The sequence below is a fragment of the Aspergillus melleus genome (assembly GCF_016097325.1).
Source record: "Aspergillus melleus strain CBS 546.65 chromosome Unknown contig5, whole genome shotgun sequence".
NCBI classification, from domain to species: Eukaryota; Fungi; Ascomycota; class Eurotiomycetes; order Eurotiales; family Aspergillaceae; genus Aspergillus; species Aspergillus melleus.
In genome coordinates, this window is record NW_025763374.1 from 2,179,637 (window position 1) to 2,203,140 (window position 23,504).

General features: G+C 50.6%; 8 protein-coding genes across 9 annotated transcripts; 3 read left to right on the top strand and 5 right to left on the bottom strand.

Annotated features, from left to right (window-relative positions):
* Positions 1 to 4,713: 4,713 nt before the first annotated feature.
* Positions 4,714 to 6,714, top strand: LDX57_009174 (fungal specific transcription factor domain-containing protein; the record flags this gene model as incomplete). Its single annotated transcript, XM_046090894.1, has 4 exons — positions 4,714 to 5,790; positions 5,842 to 5,933; positions 5,986 to 6,284; positions 6,341 to 6,714. 4 exons carry the CDS (start codon positions 4,714 to 4,716, stop codon positions 6,712 to 6,714), a joined length of 1,842 nt encoding a protein of 613 aa, XP_045946869.1.
* A 1,966-nt stretch (positions 6,715 to 8,680) lies between these two features.
* LDX57_009175 (uncharacterized protein) lies at positions 8,681 to 10,834 on the top strand (the record flags this gene model as incomplete). The annotated part of the gene is made up of 2 exons (XM_046090895.1): positions 8,681 to 9,452; positions 9,513 to 10,834. 2 exons carry the CDS (start codon positions 8,681 to 8,683, stop codon positions 10,319 to 10,321), a joined length of 1,581 nt encoding a protein of 526 aa, XP_045946870.1. The 3' UTR covers positions 10,322 to 10,834.
* Positions 10,835 to 12,268: 1,434 nt separating this feature from the next.
* Positions 12,269 to 13,094, bottom strand: LDX57_009176 (uncharacterized protein; the record flags this gene model as incomplete). Its single annotated transcript, XM_046090896.1, has 3 exons — positions 12,269 to 12,562; positions 12,632 to 12,820; positions 12,900 to 13,094. The coding sequence occupies 3 exons, from the start codon at positions 13,092 to 13,094 to the stop codon at positions 12,269 to 12,271; spliced, it is 678 nt and encodes a 225-aa protein (XP_045946871.1).
* A 119-nt stretch (positions 13,095 to 13,213) lies between these two features.
* LDX57_009177 (uncharacterized protein) lies at positions 13,214 to 14,011 on the bottom strand (the record flags this gene model as incomplete). The annotated part of the gene is made up of 2 exons (XM_046090897.1): positions 13,214 to 13,623; positions 13,705 to 14,011. The coding sequence occupies 2 exons, from the start codon at positions 14,009 to 14,011 to the stop codon at positions 13,214 to 13,216; spliced, it is 717 nt and encodes a 238-aa protein (XP_045946872.1).
* A 649-nt stretch (positions 14,012 to 14,660) lies between these two features.
* LDX57_009178 (mitochondrial pyruvate carrier family protein) lies at positions 14,661 to 16,112 on the bottom strand. The gene is made up of 4 exons (XM_046090898.1): positions 15,543 to 16,112; positions 15,444 to 15,459; positions 15,173 to 15,309; positions 14,661 to 15,112 (listed from the first exon to the last, which is right to left on the bottom strand). The coding sequence occupies exons 1-4, from the start codon at positions 15,728 to 15,730 to the stop codon at positions 14,929 to 14,931; spliced, it is 525 nt and encodes a 174-aa protein (XP_045946873.1). The 5' UTR covers positions 15,731 to 16,112; the 3' UTR covers positions 14,661 to 14,928.
* Positions 16,113 to 16,231: 119 nt separating this feature from the next.
* LDX57_009179 (L51/S25/CI-B8 domain-containing protein) lies at positions 16,232 to 16,765 on the top strand (the record flags this gene model as incomplete). The annotated part of the gene is made up of 4 exons (XM_046090899.1): positions 16,232 to 16,317; positions 16,386 to 16,492; positions 16,590 to 16,622; positions 16,704 to 16,765. The coding sequence occupies 4 exons, from the start codon at positions 16,232 to 16,234 to the stop codon at positions 16,763 to 16,765; spliced, it is 288 nt and encodes a 95-aa protein (XP_045946874.1).
* Positions 16,766 to 16,988: 223 nt separating this feature from the next.
* Positions 16,989 to 18,070, bottom strand: LDX57_009180 (DODA-type extradiol aromatic ring-opening family dioxygenase; the record flags this gene model as incomplete). Its single annotated transcript, XM_046090900.1, has 4 exons — positions 16,989 to 17,452; positions 17,520 to 17,680; positions 17,768 to 17,940; positions 18,029 to 18,070. The coding sequence occupies 4 exons, from the start codon at positions 18,068 to 18,070 to the stop codon at positions 16,989 to 16,991; spliced, it is 840 nt and encodes a 279-aa protein (XP_045946875.1).
* A 584-nt stretch (positions 18,071 to 18,654) lies between these two features.
* On the bottom strand, positions 18,655 to 23,011 carry LDX57_009181. 2 transcript variants are annotated; one of them, XM_046090901.1, is made up of 4 exons: positions 22,426 to 23,011; positions 21,566 to 22,326; positions 19,214 to 21,508; positions 18,655 to 19,158 (listed from the first exon to the last, which is right to left on the bottom strand). In XM_046090901.1, exons 2-4 carry the CDS (start codon positions 21,963 to 21,965, stop codon positions 19,025 to 19,027), a joined length of 2,829 nt encoding a protein of 942 aa, XP_045946876.1. In that variant the 5' UTR covers positions 21,966 to 22,326; positions 22,426 to 23,011; the 3' UTR covers positions 18,655 to 19,024. The 2 variants fall into 2 exon arrangements, with proteins under 2 accessions (XP_045946876.1, XP_045946877.1); XM_046090902.1 differs by having other exon boundaries at positions 19,214 to 22,326.
* Positions 23,012 to 23,504: the final 493 nt, after the last annotated feature.

Here is a 23,504-nt window from a genome sequence, read left to right on the forward strand (position 1 = left end):
CAGCCTGTCTCTTGGAAGAGCCTCGGGTCCTATACAACAGGCGACTTGGTCCATTATACTTCCGACGGACAAGTTCAGTCCATTCGGACGCAAAGACGGACAAATGAAGATCAACGGGCAACGCGTTGAGCTAGGTGAAATCTAGTATCACATCCAGCAGGCTCTCCCGGAACAAGCCCATGTTGTTGATGACGTAGTTCAACCAAATGGAAATAGTGAAAATCGCCCTCTCCTAGTTGCCTTTATGTGCTTGCCAACCCCAGCTCCTGATCCAGTGCCCACCATGGAGAAATCTCTCTTTTTTGTCGCAGATGGCCAATTCCCACATCTCGTGCATATTCTCAAGCAGTTCCTGACGAACTTATCGCCCCGTTACATGATCCCAGGCGCTTTCCTTTCAATCTCTCTCATGCCCCATACCGCAAGTGGTAAGTCTAACCGCGGTCACTTCCGCGAGGCTGCAATGGCCTGCAATCGGTATGAATTACTTCATTTCGGTACAGTGAAGAAAACCGAGAAAACACCTCCGTCGAATGATTGGGAAACTCCTCTGCGTCGAATCTGTGCCAGAGTGCTAGGGCGGGACCCAGAGTCTATTGGTATGGATGAATCTTTTCTAGATCTGGGAGGGGATTCGCTCCCTGCGATCAAGCTCATCCAAGAGTCTCGTCGAAATGGAATCAAGTTAACTATGCCTAATATGTTCCGACATCCCCAGCTTTCGAAGCTTGCAGCTACTTCTATCCGCAATGGCATTTGTCGTGACAGTACTGGTTACAGAAATTGTGACTGCTAGGAACTCATACGAGTGCCAATAGTCGAGGGCTGGCGCTCGTCCAGCTTAGAGTCAACCATTGGCAAAGTGGAAAGACTGAAATCAGCCATGCGAAGCCCACGAAATCAGCGCGCTTATGAGTTATGTGACCTAGCTATTCTCTTAATAATGATGAATTTTCTCGGAGACTCATCTACGACAGTATGAAGAGGGGGTTTCCCGATAGTATACTTTGATCGTTACGCTTCATGGTCTTCTCGGCCTCTTTATTGACTGATAATTGCTTTTGTTTCTCGTCGAGGAAGGTTTCCGATATACCAACAAGTGGTGGAACACGATTCCGCCATCTCCAGCTGTCAAGCAATCGAGTGATGCCGTACCGGTAGAAGATGATTGAATGTTTCCGGTTAGGTAGCAGATAGCAGAGCATGGATCATTCAAAGAGCATATCACTTTCGCATGTAGACACGCATCCTTCAGAGCCACTCCCCCTTGCTTCACATAAACATCAAGCAGAATATCAACATACCATCGTCTTCTTTTCCTTGCAACTAAGCCGCCCCATAAGCACCTCATCGTCTTTCCTTTTTATACTTCAGGAATTGCCTCGTGGCTCCGAGCATAATAGACTGCTCAGCCGCCAAACCCCAACAAATTAATAACTGGACCGTGGCCGACCGATCAATCGACGAATATCGTCCATTGCGAATTGCGATTATCGGCTCCGGTATGTCTGGCATCATCGCATCTATCCGACTTCGCCAGCGCATCGCAAACCTAGAATTATCCGTGTACGGGAGAAACGACGATATCGGAGGTACTTGGTTAGAGAATCGTTCTCCGGGTGTACTTGTGGTACTTCGTACCCAAATAGCCTAGGTCTTTCTGCTTTCGATTGTAAATCGTTACTCTTATGACTTATTCTTCCCACATCAGACATCCCAGCACACACAAACCAAGCGGTCTTCGAGCCAAACAAGGAATGGACGACGTTCTACGCCGCAGCGCCCGAGATACACGCGTACTGGAAGCGAGTGGCGCACAAGTACGGCTGCATGAAGTATGTGAAACTCAAACAGCAGGTCGTCTAGGCAGTGTGGGATGGGGAGGAGAGCAGGTGGCATTTACATGTAAGCATGACTATTCCGCTCAGTCGAATACAAGGTTCCAGCTGACGTGCGCCTATTTTACTACGCCCAGATCAAGGATTTGGCCAATGGCTCTGTCGATTCGGATGAATGCAACATCCTGATATCTGCCACCGGCGCCTTGAATGCTTGGAACTGGCCAGATATTCCGGGCCTTGACTTCCAGGGGAAGTTGATTCATAGTGCAAGGTGGGACGAGGAGTGTGATTACAACGTGAGTTGTCCGTGTCCGTGTCCAAGTCCATATCGCTTCGTGTCTCCTCTTCCTGGATCCATGTATCGTGTCCTGGTGCTTACATGTTGACGACATGACATGGCATCGCAGGGGAAACGAGTAGCGGTGATAGGTAACGGATCCAGTGGAATCCAGATCGTGCCGGGAATGTTGCCGAAAGTAGCACACCTCGACCATTACATTAGAAGTCGGACGTGGATTGCGCCCACTTTCGCTTGTGATGAGGTCAATAAGCGTGGCACTGAGCTGGGAAACTGTAAGTTCCTCCTTGGTTCCAGTCGGGGAAGGAGTCAGCCACATTAACTTTCAGGTTTCCGGGGGGCTTTTGAGTTTCTGTTACCCGGGGGGAAATAGACACGCTCAAGCAAGATCATCAGGTCTATCAGCGATTTAGGAAGGGTTAGTATATCCTTACCGAGACAATGTACTCGCAGATGTGTAGAGCTGCCTAACACTTAGAAAACTCCAGGTGTTCAACGTGAACTCCAATCCGTTCACAGTGCGACCAGGCTCGGAACTCGGAAGCAGATCGAAGCTCGAGATGTATGTGCGAAGGGCATGCGACAACGACTGTCCCGAAAGCCAGAGCTATTCGATCAACTTCTCTCCTCTTTTCCACCCTTTTGCCGCCGTATCACTCCGGGACCAGGCTACCTCGAAGCTCTGACAGGCGAATAGGTTGACGTAATAGCCAGCGATATTGTCAAAGTCAAAACGGATGGCATCGTCACCGCTGACGGCGCCCATCACCCTACCAATGTTCTTGTCTGCGCTACAGGCTTCGATACCACGTTCACGCCTCGTTTCCCTGTCCTGGGACGTGGCGGCCTCTCGCTATCAGAACGTTGGGAACAGACGCCTGGAACATAGCTCCCTCTAGCGGTTGACGAAGTTTCAGAATTACTTTATCTGTTTCGGACCTAATCCCGCATTAGGGGAAGGGAATCGGCTTGTTGTAATCGAGAAGTTGATCGACTACATCACCGCCTGCGCGGAGCAGATGCAGAGAGATAATATCCGGACTATGACTCCCAGGAAAGAAGCCGTGGAGCGGTTTGCCCAGGTATTGCGATCAGCATTTCTCCCGGACAACGCTCGGCCAGGGATTTAGGAGCTGGTACAAAGGGAGGCCTGAGGAGGGGAGGGTGACAGGATTATGGCCAGGTAGGGCAACCATTGAAGTACGTAGCTGAAGTTAATTTTGAGTCTGTTAACAGAATTTACGCTCTTCCCTCCATGCAATGACAGTGCTGGGTCATCCTCGGTGGGAGGATTAAATCTACGGATATGTCAACGACGATCCAGAAGGATGGCTTAGTGATGGACGCACGCTAAACGAAAAAAAACAAGGCCATTGACGTAGCTTATCTCGACGATGACCAGATTGACTTCCCATCGGCTGTGGTTGAAGGTTAGGTAGCGTTATGACATGTCAAGGACATGGAGGGTGCTGGGTTGACAGGAATTCCCCCCTCCCGAGGCTTGAGGAACCGTGGTTCACAGGACCGATTTGGTATTCAGCTCCGAATTTCTGTTCACATGGATGATCAGGTGTACTCCGGAGTATATGAGAGAGAGAGAGAAGGAAAGAGAGTGTGATAAGAGAGAGTGATAGAAAAGACATACTTCCGGGATGACAAATGCAGGGCGGGCAAACCCGGTTCGCGGCGAGGGCAAAACCGGCTGGCCAAAGTCTCCGCGGGTTCCCCATTGTTCCTTCTCGCCTTACTCCGTACACCCAACGTTTGGGCGGCTTTGCCACCGGTGCCAGAACCAGATCGTTTAATGCTGGCCTCTGTTGTCCCTTCGCCTTTGTCCACTTTGCCCTTGTCCACTTTGCCCCAGAATTCTCCCCGGTGAAATGTCCCCCGTCACGTTCGCTAGATATGCCTGCTTCCCATCATGAAGTCCGACCTTCCCAAGAACACCTGCGAAATTTGTTCCCGCAATTTTACTCGAGTCGACCATCTCAAACGACATCAATTGCGACGTATGGCCTCCCCAAATCAGCCATTTTCTTATTGGCAGCCGGTTTAATTGCCTGCGGTCATCCTTTCCTCCCCTTTTCTCCCCGTTCACGCCATGCGCCTGACCGTCGGATTCCCTTTCCCGACCATTGAACTTTTTTGTTTTGTTTTTTATTTGATTCCTCACTAACTAGTCCCATCAATTGGCTCGGTCGGCAGATTCCGGTGTTAAGCCCTACTCATGCACCTTCTGCGGTGAATCATTTGCTCGATGGTGAGTTCGAATGGCTGCTTTGTCTTTGTCCATAGTCGCACTGCTTCCGAACCTTTTTTCCGTCCCCCCTACTTCGGTCAAACAACTTGGTGGCTGACTAGTTTCCCCTTCTCAATTGACAGCGATAACCTTCGCGACCATTACGCGGATTGCAGCCGTCGCGGCGACCGAAGGATCCCAGAGACGGGCCAGAGAGGCAGACGCCGTCATGCTTGCGAATCGGCAAGTCCCCCGACCGTCTGGCGCAGCAATCGAACCCTCCTAACGCGTGAGCCTTCGATTAGTGTACTTCGATGAAACTTCGATGCGATGGAATGAGTCCATGCGGGTCTTGTACGAAACGCGGTTACCAATGCAACAATGAACGCAAAGATCACAAAGCACCCCGCGGACTCGGGACGAGCCCGGCACACCGCCAGAGCGACAATATCCGGTCGATGACCCAGCCCATACCTTTAAATCCAGTAATACCGCATCAGGAAAAGGACCACCAACCGCCATCGGATCGGGGCTCGATCAGGTTTCTGCTAAATGGCGGCACGGACAGTTTCACGGAGCGGTTCATGCTTCCGCCGCGCGGTGACCGAGCTCGTGGCCTGGAGTATCATACACAAAGGGAGGCAGAGGGAACTGAAAGCTCGATGATGGGCTATCCCGGCGTGAAGACCGAGCCGTCGGTATTCGTGGATTCCGATCCCTCGACGCTGTCGTTCTACCGAAATGATTTCCTCGACTTCTTCAATGGGCCATTTGGCGATCCGAATAAGCCGGTGGATGACGTCTATATCGGCGAGATTCCTCTCCAGACGGTGATGCCTCCGACGCAGGAACCCCGGTTTGCGATCCCCGGACACGCGCCCCTGCCCGAACCGGAACGACAGTTCTCAATATCAATGATCCAAGCCATTCTTGATAAAGCATACACCGTTCCGCTGGATCTCAAAGCGCAGCAAGAAATCACGACCGGGCTGAATTATTTTCTGACGACAGCCCGAATCCGCAAATTCGTTTCCATGTATTTTCGATACTGGCAACCCAGCTGCGCCATGCTCCATCAACCGTCATTTGATCCGGAAGTTGTTTCCCTGCCATTGCTCATTGGCGTAGTGTTCATGGGAGCCATGTACTCGGATGATACGACCGAACTCTACTTTGCTAGGCGTCTAGTAGACTTCGCAGAGCTCGTGGTATTTTCGAGCGATATCTATTCATGCGAGAACGAGATTAGCTCAGCTTTCGGTGGGCGTCGCAACACGGAAATCGAGATGAATGACTGGTCCATGTTCCAGAACTTCCAGGCCGGGTTCGTCATGGTAATTGCGCAGTACTGGGGTGGAAGCAGGGTATCGCGAAATCGTGCCATGGAAAATCGATTCAGCGAGGTCATCAAAGTATGTTGCGGTTGACGGGCCTGAAAAATATCAATGGCTGATGAGAAACAGGTGGCACGCAGGATCGGCCTTCCCAAATGTCGGCACCAGCTAGATGAACGCACGCACGAGGGCCTGTGGATCCAGAAAGAGTGTCGAATTCGGTAGGTGCCCTTTGTTTGAACAGTCTCCTCAACTCCCGACTTACGGCTATAGCACCATGGCGTATATCTCGCTCCTCGACTGCGCCTTTGTATTTTACCAAAACTACCCCTGCCGGTTATCCCACACCGAGATGGAGAGCGACTTTCCCAGCGCAGAGGCCGTCTTCGCATCGAGGCATCCATTTCAAGAGCGCAAGTTCCAGCTCAAGCGCGAGTTCAACATCAGCGACACCTTTCAAAACCTGTTCCACGAGCACGGCAGCCAGGCTTCGTCGCCGTCGGACCTCAGCATGTCTAGTGTCAATGTGCTATCAGGTCTAACGTTCCTCGACATGTTCATCCTCATCCATAGTAAGTCATCGTCTTTCAGTCCATAGAAGAAAAGCCACCGTTCCTAACAACCCCAGTGCTCTACGCCTTCATAAATACACACGTGACGCTTCTCTCCACGCTGCTTCGCAGATCCCGGGTCCCAATCCAGCAAGCCCGCGACCCTCAGTCCGGCAAACGCCGCCAATCCGCAATCCCGGAAGACTCGACTCTGTCTGCCATCCGCATTGCGTTGAAAAAGTGGCATGAATGCTGGATGACACTTAACAGCAACATTTCTCAAGAAGAGTGGACGTCCATGGGCTTCTACCGAAATGCGTATAATTTCTGGCTCGTTGCCGGGCTCTTGATTAACCACAAAGAAAGCGTCGATGTGGTCATGCGGATGGAAGTCAAGTGCGAGGATAAGTTGCAGAAGTTGAGTGTTTTGTTGCAGGACGAGAATGACTGAAGCCACGAGTATTTGCATAACTGCAGACTTTTTCCGAGCAGCAAATTACTCCAACGATCGAATGCATGGGTCATCATGTCGAAGGGTATAGCTTTGATGGCCCTAGTGCTGTCATTACGTCTCCCAGCAGACGACCACAGCTCCGTAACATCTATGGACAGGGAGACAGGCTTATGCAAGTTCAGTTCCAAACTTCTGTGTCTCTTTTGGGTCGCCACCTGGTTCTTCTAGACCAAGTCATCACCCGTGTCCGAGTCCCATCAGACACTGCTCCTTCGGTCAATGGGACACTTGCGGAGGCACGCATTCTTCCCAGCCGTTAGACTAGTATCAGGGAGTGCAATATCATTGCGTGTTATGGCGCAACAGGCAGGTGCAACTGATTCCTCGGGCACCCTGTGTATCATGCTGCATCTGGCTCTGTTAATTTATACTATACCATGTCCTTACTGTACAGGCAAATTGGGTGTTTGTTTAGATACGAATTGGTTCAGGTTGATGCCCGTCTTTTGGTAGACCAAGGCAGCACAATATCTGTATTAGATTTATCTTCATTTATCCTCTCGCTTCGCAACTAGCAATAAACGAACTCGAACACCTTCGAAAATGTCCGATACGTATCAATATGTGACTTCCGTCTTTGTTGTAACTGAAACGTGACCGGCGTTCCCATATCAGCACGAGCTTGGCATTCGCGCCGGCTTCTTCCCACGTCTACCATCTTCGTTTTCATCAGAGTTCGCACGTTTATACCTCTACATCTGATTTTGTATCGCTATCGTACTCGATTTGTTCCATTCATCAAGTGAATTTCAGTATCAGACACCAGATGACCACGACCTTCCGCTCCTCATATCTCTAAGAGTGTCCGAGTGGATGGCAGTGCGATGGCATCTAGCTTAGGATACTTGATAAACCTGGTCTTGCTCGGACGGGTCAAGGACAGCGAAGCAGCCACGGTTATTTAAGGCTTCTAATGGCCGACTATACTATAAGACGACGCGGAAGATCGGCGGCAGCTGTGGATGAACGATTTGGTCATTCCTTTAAGCTCAGGAAGCTCCTGCTACACTAGATTGGGGAATGCGATTACATAGCGCCTGCTGAGACCCTAGGCTGTCATGGGCCAATTATTGTGGCAAGTCGAGACAGGTTTGAGCGGATGGGTGGAGATGGATCGCAAGAATAGACGATGCTCCAGAAAGCTCAATTGACAACAATCTATTCTCTGGCTTGTTTGACTCCACCACGTGGTGCCGTACAGAGTGCCTTTTTACGCGCCTTCGCGCCAACGTGCGGCGCAGATTACAAGAACACATCCCTGCAAGTAGCCCATAGCCTCGCCTGAATTACCCCTCAGCTTACCGACACCGTCTACCCTTTGGGATATGCGCGCTACATCTAACCAATTAAGTTGAAGTGCGCTTTTGCATGCCGGAACGCGCTATAAAATAAGCACGGAGGACGTCTCATGTGGTTAGAGATATTCTCTTCCACGGGTCCTGCCAGAATTTGCACTATTTGAACCAGACATCAATCGCCTGGGACGAGCGACATTAGCCGATCACCACCGGGCCGATCATGTTCCTAGTCACGACCTCTTATCTATATAGTGACCATTCGCTTTTGCATTGTGATCCATTGGAAACTGCTCGGCAGGAACGCTGCTTTGGACATGCCGAACGATACTTTTCATGCATACTCCCATATTGAGAATAGTCCTAGAACGTCACTCACATCTGGGGAATACGCCATCGGCATAATTACTGTTCTTAATTTCGAGCCAGCCATAACAAAGACCATACTTGATGAGGAGCATGTGAAGCCTTCAGACTTTAACCAGCAACAATCAGACGACAACGTATACACATGGGGTCGAGTTGGAAAACACAATGTCGTCCTTGCCGCATTGGCGTCAGGCTCGTACGGCATAACGTCGGCAGCAACGACCGCAAAATCAATGGTCATGGCCATTCCATCAATCCGCATTGGTCTTCTGGTTGGCATTGGAGGCGGCATTCCATGTCCTAACAGAACTCGCGATATCCGGCTGGGCGATGTCGCAGTCAGTAGCCCTACAGGAAGCAGTGGTGGTGTAGCGCAGTACGACCTGGGAAAGCAGAAGCTCAACACGTATGAGCGAGTTGGCTTCCTTGCACAGCCACCCAACGTTTTACTTAAAGCATTAACAGTTGTCAGCGCGAATCGCATGGCAGGGAGTTCAAAGTTGTCTAGGATACTGCTGAGTTTGCAGCGAATATTGGGCAATTCGGCCGATTTTGCATATCCGGGCCAAGAGAATGACTGGCTTTTCAGCGCCTCATTCGAACATCGAGGAGGGAGTGGTTGTGATGAATGCCAGATTTCTGGTGGTCCGAACATGGCAAACCAAAACACAAGGCTTTCAAACCAGCCAGAAGTTCACTACGGAATAATTGCATCCGGAAACACAGTCATGAAGAATGCGAAGCACAGGGATGAACTTGCCATCGCGCTCAAAGACAGGACCGGAGGAGACTGCATCTGCTATGAGATGGAAGCCGCTGGCGTGATGAACGATTTCCCCTGTCTCGTTATTCGAGGCGTTAGCAATTATGCCGATTCTCATAAGAATGACAGATGGCAAAATTATGCTGCTATGACTGCAGTCGCTTATGCAAAGGAAGTGCTTAGTGTGGTTCCAGTTAGACGAGCAAAAGGAAAGAAGGCTGTGCAGGTTAATAATGGCCCTGGTTCTAGTGAGTCCCTTTTCAAATAATTAGTCTCAATGAATGGATCAAACTACTGAAATTTATCAGGCTTGAATAGGATGCACAACGAGAACCATAAGCACATTCAGCACTGGCTGAGCCCTCCAGATCCCTCAGTAACTCACAATAAGGCACTGAGACAACGCCATAAAGACTCGGGGCGCTGGCTCTTCTACGATAATGTCTTCATCAAATGGAGGACCAAATCTAATTCATTCCTGTGGCTACATGGCATCCCTGGCTGCGGCAAGACAATTCTCAGCTCCACAATAATCGAAGACCTCAGTGACAATATCACCCAATCCCGGATCATCTTTTTCTATTTCGACTTCAATGACATCAATAAACAAACCGTCCACGGTATGATTCGCTCATTAGTCACTCAGCTTTATATGAAGCAGATAAAAGCTCGCAGCCCACTGGATTCGCTTTTCTCCTCGTGTGACAATGGGAAGCGACAGCCTACTACCGAAAATTTATGCGCGGCTTTTCTCCAAATGTTAGAGACAGTTGACGAAATATGGATCGTACTGGACGCTCTTGATGAATGTCAGACACGAAAGGGCCCCCGGACCGAAAGGCTATTGTCATGGATTCAGGACCTGATGACCTCTAAGCCTTCCAATATCCACCTTCTTGTAACGAGCCGCCAATTGGAAGACATTGAGCCGGCGTTGATGAGGTGGGCACCTGCAGAATCCAATCATTCCATTAAACGAGATGAAGTCGACGATGATATACGTAGGTACATTCACTCACAGATCTATGAAGATGATGACCTCCAAAGATGGCGATCGCGACCAGACGTACAACAGGAGATTGAGACAAGTCTTCTAGAAAAGGCTGATGGAATGTGAGCCATTGATTGGTTAGCTTATCTAGCCTGATCAAATACTAACTGACATACCACATAGGTTTCGATGGGTCGCGTGCCAGATCGACGCTCTAAGAGATTGCCTGGATTACCGCAGTCTTACAAACGCACTCATGTCTCTATCGGAGTCATTGTGCGATACTTACGCCCGAATTCTCGTTGATATCCCTCGTACGCACCGAGAAACTGCCATAAGACTTCTACAGTTCTTGGCTTTTGCTGAGCGACCTCTGCGGATAGAAGAAGCTGTTGATGTAATAGCGGTGGACCTTGAAAGAGACACAGCGTTTGATCCTAGAAACAGAATGCCCGAGCCCAGAGAGATTTTACGATACTGTCCCGGCCTAGTGATGATAGTACCCCAAAAAGGTGAACCAGACGAGAGCGCCGTGACGTCAATACAGCTAGCGCATGCCTCGGTGAAAGACTATTTACTCTCTGAACTCCTCCCCCAGGAGTTCAGGCCGCGTTTTCGAGAGATCATTGCTCACGCATCGATCACAAAGATCTGCTTGGCGTACATGTCCTCTGTGGAAAGCCATATCAACACAAATCCTCTCTCAATGGCACTTAATAGGCTTGAAATCAAAAAGTCGTTCCCATTAGGGGACTTTGCCGGGCAGTGCTGGGAGCATCATGCGCGACATGCTGAAACTGAAAGCGATGCGCAGGAAATTATTCTGAGCTTTCTTTTGCAGGAGAGACGCGGCCTTGCGGTCTGGATGAACATGTTTCGTCCACATTCAATTGCAGCTGATTCCGCAGACCGACCAGCTCCTCCATTATGCCTTGCATCTGCAGCAAATCTACCAGTCACAGTAAAGCTACTTCTTGAAAGAGGTCCGGACGTGAACGCATAGGGCTCGGGTGGAAGTACCCTTCAAGAGGCCTGCTATCTCAACCACAAAAGCATAGTCCAACTGCTTTTACAAAGCGAGGCAGATGTTAACCTACCTTGTGGCAGGTATGGCAGTGCTCTTCAGTCAGCTTGTATGAGGGGAAATCAAGAAATTGTGCGGCTGCTTCTTGCAAAGGGATCAAATGTCAACCTCGAGGGTCTGTTAGGTGGCAGTGCCCTTATAAATGCTTTCTATAGAGGTGATGAGGATATTGTACTGCTACTTCTGGATCACGGGGCGAATGTCAACAAGGTCAGTGGTTTATATGGCACTGCTCTCCAAAAAGCCTCTTCTGGTGGCCACATAGCTGTGGTCCAGCTACTGCTAGAAAAGGAAGCAGATGTCAACATTGGGGGCGGCCTGTTCGACAGTCCTCTTCACGAAGCCGCCTTTCATGGCCATACGGATATCGTTCACCAACTGCTGAAGCACGGCGCAAATATCGATCAGGTTGATAGATTATATGGGAGCCCTCTTCAGACAGCTTCTTCTAAGGGGCACAACAATATCGTCCAAACGGTGCTGGAGCTCGGAGCTGATATTAACAGATTTGGTGGGTTACATGGAAGTGCTCTTCAGACAGCCTGTTTTAGAGGTCACTCGGCTACCGTACAGCTACTGTTGAAGCACGGCGCAGATGTTAATGTGTGGGACCATGCCTTTGACAGTCCTCTACGAGCAGCCGTTCGTCATGGTCATGAGGAAATTGTGCAGTTACTGCTAGACCACGGCGCAAATGATGATAGATCCCTATGTTCTGAGGCAAGTGAATAAAGATATCAATTTGCAGCAGGTTAATGGGTTACTGAGGAAAAGCCGGTGCCGGAAAACGCGATTTTCTTTCCACTTTCAATCATTTCATCCAATCTGAGCCAATCCTATATACATGAAGCCCTCCTTTTATCTTCCTGACATATTCACATCTCACATGAACAGTCTGCCAACAAGCAGGTTTAAAAGCCAAGATGTCGAGCTACATTAGTCAGACTATCCATCCAATTTATCGCTTTTCGGCTTTTCGCACTTGACGTCTAGGAGTTCCGTGTCAACCTGACAAAACAATATTCGTTAGCATATCTCGGATACCTCATGGTTCTTACATGCATGCGAAATAGAGCATAGTAAGAAGGAGGGTTAGGGATACTCACATTCGTGCAAACAAAGTCATCCGTGCCTTTAGGACTCTTCACATCGATGTTACTCGTGTAGATATCCGAGCATACATCCGGACTCGAACACACAATCGTTCCAACATAGGGATCTCGCTTGCCCGACGTTGTGCCCTTGAAGTCATTGAAGTGGATGTCGGAGATAGTCAAGTTACTCTGTTGCATCGTTAGCCTCATCTCGTCCTTTTCTTCATGTGCTGAAATCCAGAAGAGCGGAAGGCGTACCGGGTGCTCATTGCAAAGAGTCAGATTCTTCTGTCCATAGCACTGCGTCACTTCGATCGCCCAGTCCACGTTCTCGATGTACATCTTGTTATACGTGATGTTGGAGACAGCGCCGAGACCGCCTCCACCTTGAAGATCTTCGGACATGGCGGAGTCAATGCCAGGCCAGACCTTGATGCGGGCCATGTCCTATTTTCTCGAGTATTAGCTTTACTTGCTTTCTGCTCCCCAAATGGGGTAAATGTGGGCTTGGGGTCAGGGAACGCACAGATGCATTATACATGGAGATGTTATAGACAAGGACGTTCTTCACGATGTCGACCTCGCCCTTGTATTGGCCCAGGGAACCGACGGAGATACCGTGGGATCCGTTGCAGTGCAGGTTCTGCACGAGGATGTCGGTGCTGTTGGGCTTGAAGGAGACGCAGTCTATTCTCATTAGTATATCATTTTCATTTCCCATGAAGACTGGGATGGTGAAGGGAAGACATGCCATCACCGTTGTTGATCACCGAGTTCTGAATAACGATGTTATCGGAGCGATAGGTATCCCTATCACATCAGTCAGTCTTTCGCCTCCAATCAAACCACCAATCGCATATAAAGAAAATGCAGAGAGACAAACCATCCATCCGTATTCTTCGCCTCATGCTTACTGCTACTATACCCAGAGATATCAATCCCATCGAACAGCACATCCGACGAGTTGGCAACAAGCTGATACCACTGCGGCGAGTACCGCAGCTTCAACGGCCCAATCGTGCCGCCCTTCAAGCCGATAATTCCCACCAGGATAGGACGCAGGATCAGCGCGTCCTCGGCGAACAGGTCATACCAGGCCTGGCCGTTGCCGTCTAGCGTGCCGCCGCCATACACGTTGACGTCTTCGCCACCAATCTGGAAGAAGGTGCTGGAGTTCTGGAAGGTGTGTTTGAAGGAGTTCTTCTGCCAGTAGTCGGTGTCGTTGGTGAATTGGATCTTGCCGAGGATTTCTAGCCTGCGTTAGTTCTTTTCCCTTCTTCCCCAGAACCCCAATTTATGGTATAGGCTGCGTAAGGTTAATAAGGACCTACCAAGATCAATATTCTTCAGAAAAGTCAAATCCAGCGCCGTCCCGATAGTATATTCCTTATCCTCATCGAAGACGACCTTTCCACCATTATTGCACTTCTTGATCGCTTTTAGAATAGCAGGCGAGTCGTCAGTGCCGTCGCCGTGGGCCGAGACACGACAGGTTTTGCTTCGTTGGTGACTGGTGGGCAATGGTTTGAATGGGTTGTTGGGCTTGCAGGCGTCGTTCCTGGAGCGAGTGAAGCCCTCTACTGCGGTGCCCAGAGAGAGCAGCAGACTTGCTGCCTGGGTGAGGGATTGGAGTTTCATCTTGTCTAGGAGTCTGATCCTAAGGACGAGGACAAGAAGGAGATGGGAGGGAGAAAGAAAAAGATCCAACTTTCAAAACGGAATTGATCATCCACAACCCTGCCTTTATACCTATTGCCTACCAGTTATCAAGCCAGCCCCCATGTCCGTCCCCTCTCCACAGCAATCAACAATGCCAATGCCATGACATACCCCCCTGTCCGGTCCACCGCTGCCTGCGGAGGAGAAATTGCCCGCGAATCTGCAAGGCGCCATGATCCGGGGAAATACAATCAAAAGTGGAGCAAACATGTGGAGAGGCCGAGAAAAGGAGAGGAAACGAGTGTAGCTTGTGCGGGTGCAAGCTGTTCTGGCGTGTACTTTGAAGGAATGATTGTCTAGAGCGGTGAGCAGGGACTCTGATAGGAGGGATAACTTGGCGGCCGAATTCGTCCGATTGGGTGGAAAATTATGCAGATCGTCTGTCTTCCTGTGGAGAAACTAAGAATCATGCCAGTCGGGTATTTGGGATGAGGTGTTTGATTCTGGTCTGGGTTTATGCAGGAGCGATACTCCGTCATTTGTTGGCTGGAGATAGACTGAGTGACGGGCTGCTTTGTGCAGGGCTGGACTTTGTACGACTACCATTCTAGGTCGGTGTGTTTTGCTTGTATGCTTGAGAAAACAAGAAGTCTAAGACCGAGTTGTATGTTGACAGACGAACTGCTAAACATCAATTTCAATATATACAAAATGCCAGCTGCTCTCCTTGCCGAGGAAGAAGGCGTAGGCCCCATACAGGTGCCCATCTATCAAGTTATGCTATCCATGCGAAAGAAATTCCGGGGAAGAAACTAAGTTACCATTGAAGCGAGAGAAGGATCCCGCATAAAAAGACGCTAATTTAGTCCCTTAGAATCAAACACACGACACACAAATCAGGTCGACTTCTCGACGGCCTTCTCAGCCTTACCGGCCACGGCCTTGGCGGAGTCGGCGACCTCGTGCTCAAGTTCCTTCACGGCCTCTGTCGTCGAGCCGTCCAGGCTACGGCGGTAGTTAACGATACGGGTGACCTGGACGACACCGACGCAGCCCAGGAAGAAGTTGACGGCAGCGAGCCTGGATGAATGTTAGCCAGGGGGTTCTTTGCGCATTAATCAAGAATCTGCTAGGTCATACAGGTAGTTCTTGGGGGTGATGATCATGCACCAACGGGTCCAGATGGCTCCGGTAGCCATCAGGGCACCGTTCTGGGTGAGGGAGAGCTTTTCGGCGGGACGGCTGAAGTCGGAGATACCGGCGATGACGAGAGCCCACTGCAATCCATCAGTATTGATTCCCCAGCATTCTGTGATCCCTTCATATCCAAATTCGTCTAATCGCATCCCCAATCTCTTATTTGTACACTGATTGCGATCGAACCAGGGGTGAGAAAAGATTCAGTCCGTACCTTCATGACAGGGGCCCTATGTACAAAGCAATTAGCATCCAATTCCAATCGCAGTTTTCGAGTCGTAAAACGGAAGGATCCAAAAGACAAGGCACATACCAGAAATGCACCGTCTTCACACCGACCGGGCTGTTCCACAGACGCTGGAAAGTGCTCTGCTTCTCGGCCGCCGCAGCATCGGAGCTCTGGAACCGGAAACCCTGGGCACCAGGCCGACGGAAGGGACCGGAGTTGCGGAAGCCCGAGCGGGCGTTCTGGAAGAAGCGAAGTCCAAGACGAGAAGACATTGTGACTGTGGTTGGGAAGATCGGAGAAGAGTGGAGAGTTGAGTTGGAAAGGGTGGACAAGAAGTAACTTTGCGCCGGAGAGGTATTAAAGTACAGTCAACGCGGGAACCGAAATCGAGGTCAGATAGAACCACCGGTCGCCTTGAGCCCTAGTCTATATGAAGAAAAGAAAGGAAAAGGGAAAAATGTCGAAACGCGTCGAGTTCCGAAAAGATCAAATCCAGGTATCTGACAGCGACAGCATCTTGAAGCCGACGTCGGCGAGGTCACGCCCTGCGGCTCTTCATCCCACTTCGGCAGGCGGTGAGCCCGGTTGGCGTAGGTAATCACGCTTGACCGGATTGGTCGGTAACAGAACTCCAGTCTTTCTCGGGAGGAAACATCCTCAGATCACCTCCATTCAATTGATACCCTCCCCTTTCTCTCCTCCTTGTGCTTTGCGGGGTAGCCTTGTACATCTCCTCTTCTCTTCTCTCCTCCTCATCCTCATATCCCGACACCATGTCTTCCAAGTACGCTTTCACCACCGGTCTGAAGGAGCTGCGCTTCCTTTTCTGCCAGACTTCGCAGCAGAGCGCCGCCACGAGGTACGTCCCTGGGGAGGAAATCTCGGTATTGAGGAATCGAGTGAGGCTAATTGTGTCCTGCGATATAGGTCGTTCTTGCAGCGCGCGTACCCCACCATGAAGAAGCACAACCCTCACACTCCCATCATGATGCGCGAGGCCGCCGGTACCCTGCCTCGGGTTTATGCTAGATACGGTATGATTTAGCCCCGTGGATGGAATTGCAGTCGAGAATTAGGCAGTCGACTTGAATCGAGAATGGTGCGCTAATCTCGTTATCTGGGGGAATATAGCTCTGGGCCGTGAGAAGCAGGAGGCTCTGTCTGGTATGTGTTATCTTTTAGCACTCTCGGATTTTATCTAAGGTGTGCTATATTGTGGGACGTGCATGCTAACGTAAAATTCAGGCCTGACGGATCAGCAAATCGAAGAGAAAATCACCCAGTTGGTGAAAGAAGCGTCTTCATAGCGGAATATCTCGACATTACGTATATCTTATCTACCCTTTCGCATCAATCGCTTGTTTCCGTCCAATCCCGTTTCGAATTCGGTTCAGTTGTCTAGCACTGTATCTATAGATGAATTAAGAAAAAACAATGAAACCAATACCTACACAATACCTTCTATCAATTGAATCCTGCCTTCATGTCAGGTCAGCTCACGAAGCCATCCCAAGATTGAGACTGACCTCATCACAACGAACTACTACTATTACCAACCTCCCCAAACCGAAACTGCGCCCAACTCATACTTCCCTCCTTCAGCGTCCACAACCTCTTAGCCACATCCTCCCCAGCGGCCCCAGCACCGATATGGATCGGCAACAAATGATCGAAATACGGATGCGCCTGGCGCGCGTCCGGCCTCTTCAACAACTCCGCCATGGCGCGCTCCCTGTCCCCGGGGGCAGTCGTGACAGCATCTTTGAGCGCCTCATCAAAGCTCACCGTGTAGGGTAGAGGTTGGGGATTGCCCCATGTGAACTGCAGATCGCGGAGGTTGTGCACGGCCATGCCGGACACGATGATGAGGATGTTTTCATCGCGTAGGGCGGACACGGCTTGGCCTAGTTTGTAGTGCTGGATGGGATCTTCCGTTTTGAAGAGGGAGACTTGGACGATGGGGACGTTGAGGGGGTTGGTGTCGGGTTCGAAGGCTGGGGATATTGTTTAGTTATCGTGCTATTTTTTTTTTCAATAGTAGAAAGGAAGGTCGGGACTCACCACACTTGAAACTCGCCCACACTCCATGGTCCAGGCCTCGTTTGACGCCGCGGGCGTTGATCCCCGCGTTGCCCAGTAACCCAAGTACCTTGTCAGCTACGTCTTTGCTTCCGACATTCGGATAAGTCTCTTTATAGTAATGGCCTGGGAAGCCGTAGAAGCTACACGGGAACAAAGACGTCAGCCGAAACCAACCACATAACACCAATACCGGATGAACTCAGAGGCAGAAGGAAATGGAAGTATACTCATATATCAAATCCGTAAGCTCCGCATTATTCACTTCCACATGATCTTTGCCAGCCTGCCAATGCGCCGAAAACACAACCACCGCGCGGGGCTTGACCTTGCCCGTGATCTCTCGTCCGATCTGCCCGAGCTTCAAATACGCCGGGTGGTCGTGATCAAACATGATGTTCGGCTTGAAGTCAGTCAGTACATGCTCTATGTATGGAAGATTGCCTATCGGAGGCCAAGGTAACTGGGTAATAGAGGGGATGAAAACGCACACCACCATGACTCAGAAAATAAACCGGAGTTCTCGTCGCCATGGTCTCGGTATTCGCGTGCACAGAACCAGCCTTCTTCTGCGGATTGTGCGACGCAACAGAAGAACCCGTCTGTCTAACCGATGCAGACGAACGAGCAAAGAAGCGTTTCAGGCCGAACAGATTGGCGGTTTCGTTTTCTGCCCCAGAAGCACTGCTAAGGCCTGTATATCCTAAAACCAGAGCAATTGATACAGCCAATAAGACCGTGAGCAGAGATATCAACGCCCAAGAAGCTGGTTTCTTGTAGCTTTGAGTTGGAGTTTGGGATTGAGTTTGCGGGTGTGTGTCGGAATTGGCGGAAGACATATATATAACAACCCGAGCGAAAGTAATAAACCAGAAGGAGAAAACAAGGCAAGGTTCTTATACTCTACCAGTAATGATGCAAGACCAGAACGGCATGTGGCGATCGAAGAAAAAGCAAATCTACTTATGAATAAAGGCGATTGTAAGCAAATGTCATCAGGCGATCCGATCCGATCGGATGGTGACCAATCGGTCGGTGGAGCTGCGGAATTCCACCGCTCTGGTAGATCCAAGGTTGACGGAATTGATTCATTGATGTACGATGAACGAAAGCATAAAAGGTGGTATATCATTAATATTAAATAAATACAGCGAATAATGTATCCAATAACCGGCCCGATCTATGTCCCATCTAATGCGACGCCGGGTCTATGCTCGGATTTGCTTTTCGTAACTTCTGGGGAATGACATCGAGGGGAATCACAACGAAATGTACATGAGGTGTAAGATAAAGTGGAAAATTCTTCTAAACAAAGCTCTATGGCATCAGAGGAACATTTTAGACCAAATTTTGGTCTCATTAGGCAGATAGCCTCATAAAAGGTGTATGCATCCGCACGTGGCGGCTCATCAACGCTGGTAGACAGGAAAAGAAAGAAAAAAGAGGCAAAGTAATATCACAGGATCAAGGAAGTGAAATTATGCAAATCACATAATAACACAGTCCCCGTCATTCTGTTTTTGTTGGTTAACGGCAGACCGCGAAAGACGGGTTTTTTGCATTCGAGCGCCGCCTTTCTTAAGCTCCTCGAGACGCTCGCGAGCCTTAGGGAATCCTTGGGCTGAGGATCAAGTTAGCAAAATGGATCTTCTAAGAAATATAACAGGACTACTTACCAGCTGCCCGCCAATACCATCGCTTGGCATCGTCGAGATTGGAGGTCGTACCGATACCCACTTCGGTGAAATATCCCATCGCATATTCGGCTTTCGCAAGTCCCGCAGAGGCGGCCTTCCGCGCCCACAGGAACGCCTCGGTGTCGCTCTGCTGCAGGATACCCTCGGAGCCGGTAAGATACCATCCACTAAGGGCAAGCTCACTCTGGTGCTCCCCTTGAGCAGCCGCGCTCGTATACCAGATAATACTCTGTCGGGGATCGACCGGGCATCCCATCAGTCCGTACTCGTAGGCAGTACCCAGTCGGTTCTGAGAGAACTTGTATCCCAGCTCTGCGGCCTGGTGGAAAAGTTGACAGGCGTAGCCCTCGTCGCGAATGACAACATCATTGGTGCCAGCGTTCACATACAGCAAAGCCAGTTCATGGAGGGCATGTGGGTTCTCCACGTCGGCACGCTCGGCGGCGCGCTTCAACCAGGAAATACCCTCTCGAGGGTTCTTCGCCTGCCCCAAGAGTCCTTTGAGCAGGATCATACCCATCTTGTACATGGCCGGGGGATCACCAAGAGAAGCAGCCCGTTTGTACCATTGGACCGCTTTGAAAGGATCACGCTTGGTACCGCCACCTTCTTCCGCGCCAATTTCACAACACACGGCCACTCTGTATGCGGACTGACCGTGACCCTGTTTCGCAGCGGAATGGTACAGGTTGAACGCCTCTTTGTTATCAACTTGGAGACCCATTAGGCCTTGGCCGTAGGCATCTGCTAAGAAGAATTGAGCCTCGCCATTCCCGGCGGCAACAAGTTTCTTGATGATTTTGTACGCATCATTGATGTATTTCTCCCTAGCCTTGGCTTTTGTTTTCGGGTCCATTCGACTGGCTTCAACCAGAACCGTCGAGGCCTCGACCAATTTCTTGGCCAATAGAAGTTGTGTGCTCTGGTCCGACGGACGGCTCTTGACGATCTGTTGCAGCCTTTGGATTTCCTGGGGGGTTACTGGTTGAGGGACGGTCATCTCCGTCGGGGGGCCTTGTAAAGCCGGAGGTGCCGATGCAGGTGCGGGCGGGGGAGTCGGGACCGGCCCCGAGACTGGCACGCTGGGATTATACTGGCGCATGGGTGCAGGCTTGCTTCCTGAGCCATTCAGGCCCGGTCGGAAAGGCGCTGGATGATGAGGCAGCGCATCAGGGTTTTGTTCAGGATCCATGGCTGGCTCAATCTCGTTCACGGGCGGGGGTGGGTTGTTGACATAGCCGGATTGGTTGGCCCGGTAGGGTTTGGGAGGCCCATTACTGCGAATGGAACCTTCTCGGGCAGCGAAGCTCGGCCGCCTTTCGGAGTACGATGTTATAGACTGGGTGCGACTATCTTGGCTGACACGGTACGTTGCCGGCGTCGGATCGTTATAGGGGTTGTCGCCGATTCCAAAACCCATACTGTCGTGGCGATATCCAGGGGAGTACGCGGGAGAGTAGCCCGGAGATGACGGTGGTTCCCCGGGAAGATCGAAATGAAAGCCGGCGTTTTCAAATTGATTGGGCGCATTGCCCGATCGCATGTCTGGCTGGGACTTGGCATGATGAAGCTGCGCAGCCTGCGGGTTGAAGGCAGTATATTGCCCTCTCGACGGGGGCGGTGATTCGATCGGAGCCTTCTTCGGCTTTGGTTGCTCCAACCCAGGCAAACTCTCGTCGATCAAGCCGCCGTTGCCGTTTTCGGGTATCGCATCAAAATTGGGCATGTCGGGCTCAGCCGCGTGTGCCGAGTTGTAGTAGACATCTAATAGTTCCTCCGTGCTATACTCGCGGGTGTATCGGAATGCGGCGTAACTCGGCTCCTGGTATGTCGTCTGTCCAGGGTATAAGGGTTTAGAAACTGGTGGCGGAGTTGGGGCCGAAGTAACCGGCATAGTCGCGCTCCTGTTGATTTGAGGAATCGGCGGCGGCGGCTCGCTGGCGTCAGTATAGGACCGTTCAAGGGGTGCTGCTACATGGCGTCCGGCGCTGGCCGATCGCATCGGTGGTCCAGGAGCGTTTCCTCTCCCACGACCAGGCGGTGGGGGCATGGGCATGGGTGGACGAGCGGAAACATCCGGCCGTCTTCCATTAGAAGTATGCGGGCGGACTGGCGGCTTCACCGGCGGCATGCCGTTGAGATCCATCCCAGCCATACCCCTCTCAATTCGGCCTTGAGAGTCGGCCCGACCACGGGATGGCTCTTTTGGTGGAAACATTGGAAACGGGTTATCGTATCCCATCTTATCCGGGGATTGCGGGACCTGACGCGGAGCTATTGCCATATGTTAACGACCGATGCATGCAATTCAACCCCAAATCTGTCACTCACGTGGTCTCATTCGATCTGACCGCGGCGGTCCCCTATCACCATAGCCGCGACGGTCGTCATATCCATTTGGCGCCGATCGTCCACCATAGGCGTAGCTGCGATCCGGCGGCGGCTGCATAGGAGGACCATGTCCTCCCCGAGGAGGTCGCGGCGCCCCTCTCGGAGGTCCATATGATCTTGGGACTGCCGCCTGGTCACCAGGGTGTCCATATCCTGCATTATCATATCCTCCATTGTCGTATCGCTGTTTTGGGTTGTCATAGCCATAATCGTAAGCCTCTTGATCAAAGTATCCATCCTGCGGGGGGCCTTGAAAGCCCCCGCCCCGAGGAGGGGGGCCGCCGCCCCCGTAGTTTCTCATCGGCGGTGGCCTCTGCGCAGGTCGTTGAGGGTACGCCATTATTCAAATCAAGGCGATATGATTTATAGCTGTTGAAAAAGAAAAGTCGTTGAGCGGCTCAGAGCGGGAGCGCGCTGGTCGGGATTCTTTATCCGGCTGAGGTCCGACGACTGTTTATTAACTGTGGACCGGGTTTGCGCCCCTCCTGTTCACTGTCTAATTACCGAGTCGAGTTTCCGTCGATTCACCACGATTGTCGAGTCAGAAAGAGTAGCGAGAGGCCGGGCGCTTCAGTGAGCGATCGAGGACTGCGAAAGAATGGCGCTAAGACTCAAAATTCCGGGGAAGGTCATAGAAAATATGTACTGTGTCGCTTCGAGGCCAGGCGGGAGATATCGTGCGCGATAACTCGTAATAGAATCTACGAAAGGTAACATAGTCAGCCGCCGGTCTTTGGCGCAACAGCGACAGAAGAACAGAGGGCGCGATCGGACGACGAATGCGCCAAGGCCTCACTTACCCAAAACGAGACCACGAGGGACCGGAGCTTCTCCAAAAGAATGAAGGAGAGGGTCAACCGAACCAAGGGTTGGAGCTGAACGAAATGGATCAAAGAGAGGGAGTGAAAGAGAGAAAGAAGGGGGCCCCTTGTGATTTAGAACGAGCGTGTGATCACTTCAGAGGGGGACAATAAGGGAGGGAGAGCGAGAAAAGAGTGGGAGAATTAATGAATGTGGATGCGCCGGCGGAGGAAGTATTAAGGCAGGTCAGGCAGGCAAGACAGGCAGAGTGAGAAGTCCCCACGGATAATAAGGCACCGAAAATGAGGGACAGGATTACTCCAGGGTAGGCTCAAGGAGTAGAACAATTCATTCGAGAAGAAGACTCACCCGGTTGAAAAAGGATCTGATCTCCAATTTTAAATCTGTCTCGATTTCCAATTCTGCCTCATTCTTTTTTATTTTAAATAATTTTTTTTTCTATGTTTTGTTTTTATGATTACTCTTATTCTATCCTATCCACTCGCTCTGCTGGATGCACGGGTGACTTGTTCACGCTACGGACCTGACTTGACTGACAACTTTTGGAACCGTTCTTTGCTCGACCCTTGACCCACGTCTTTTTTTCCCCTTCTTTTATTTTCTAATTTTTTCTGTTCTTTTTTTTTGACTTTTTTTTTTGTTGGATTTTCCTCTGATATCAATGTTCACCGTCCCACCGGAAAGTAAGGAAATTGGCAGCGTTAGATTATATTAATCTCATTGACTTGAACTGTATCTGTGACTATTAATTCCATCACATCTCTCGTCATCATCTAGATCATTCTTATTCATACAAACAAGACGCCCACAAAGAAAAGCCAGAAAATTTAAAAATCACTCCGTCCCCCCCTCGCCATACATAAGTAGCTCATACAACTACCACTTACGCTGCAGGCAAAACCCCGAGTAACTCTTGGCAGGCCCAATTGGGGATCTATAGTCCATTTCCACGACCCCCTTTTTTTCCCTTTCGACTCTAGCTATACGAGTGCTAGAAACTGTCTCGCTCTTAACCAGTCAACCAGGATCCGCCGTCCAAAATATGACGTCGGACGTA

What these genes read in the sequence shown, in the direction of transcription:
- LDX57_009178 (XM_046090898.1), bottom strand. Translation starts at nt 15,730, where the DNA reads ATGTCTTCTCGTCTTGGACTTCGCTTCTTCCAGAACGCCCGCTCGGGC. An exon ending in ATCACCCCCAAGAACTACCT is followed by an intron (nt 15,113 to 15,172) that starts GTATGACCTAGC and finishes ACATTCATCCAG; the next exon opens with GCTCGCTGCCGTCAACTTCT.
- LDX57_009181 (XM_046090901.1), bottom strand. Translation starts at nt 21,965, where the DNA reads ATGGCGTACCCTCAACGACCTGCGCAGAGGCCACCGCCGATGAGAAAC. An exon ending in GTCAGATCGAATGAGACCAC is followed by an intron (nt 21,509 to 21,565) that starts GTGAGTGACAGA and finishes ATATGGCAATAG; the next exon opens with CTCCGCGTCAGGTCCCGCAA. An exon ending in ATGGTATTGGCGGGCAGCTG is followed by an intron (nt 19,159 to 19,213) that starts GTAAGTAGTCCT and finishes CTTGATCCTCAG; the next exon opens with CCCAAGGATTCCCTAAGGCT.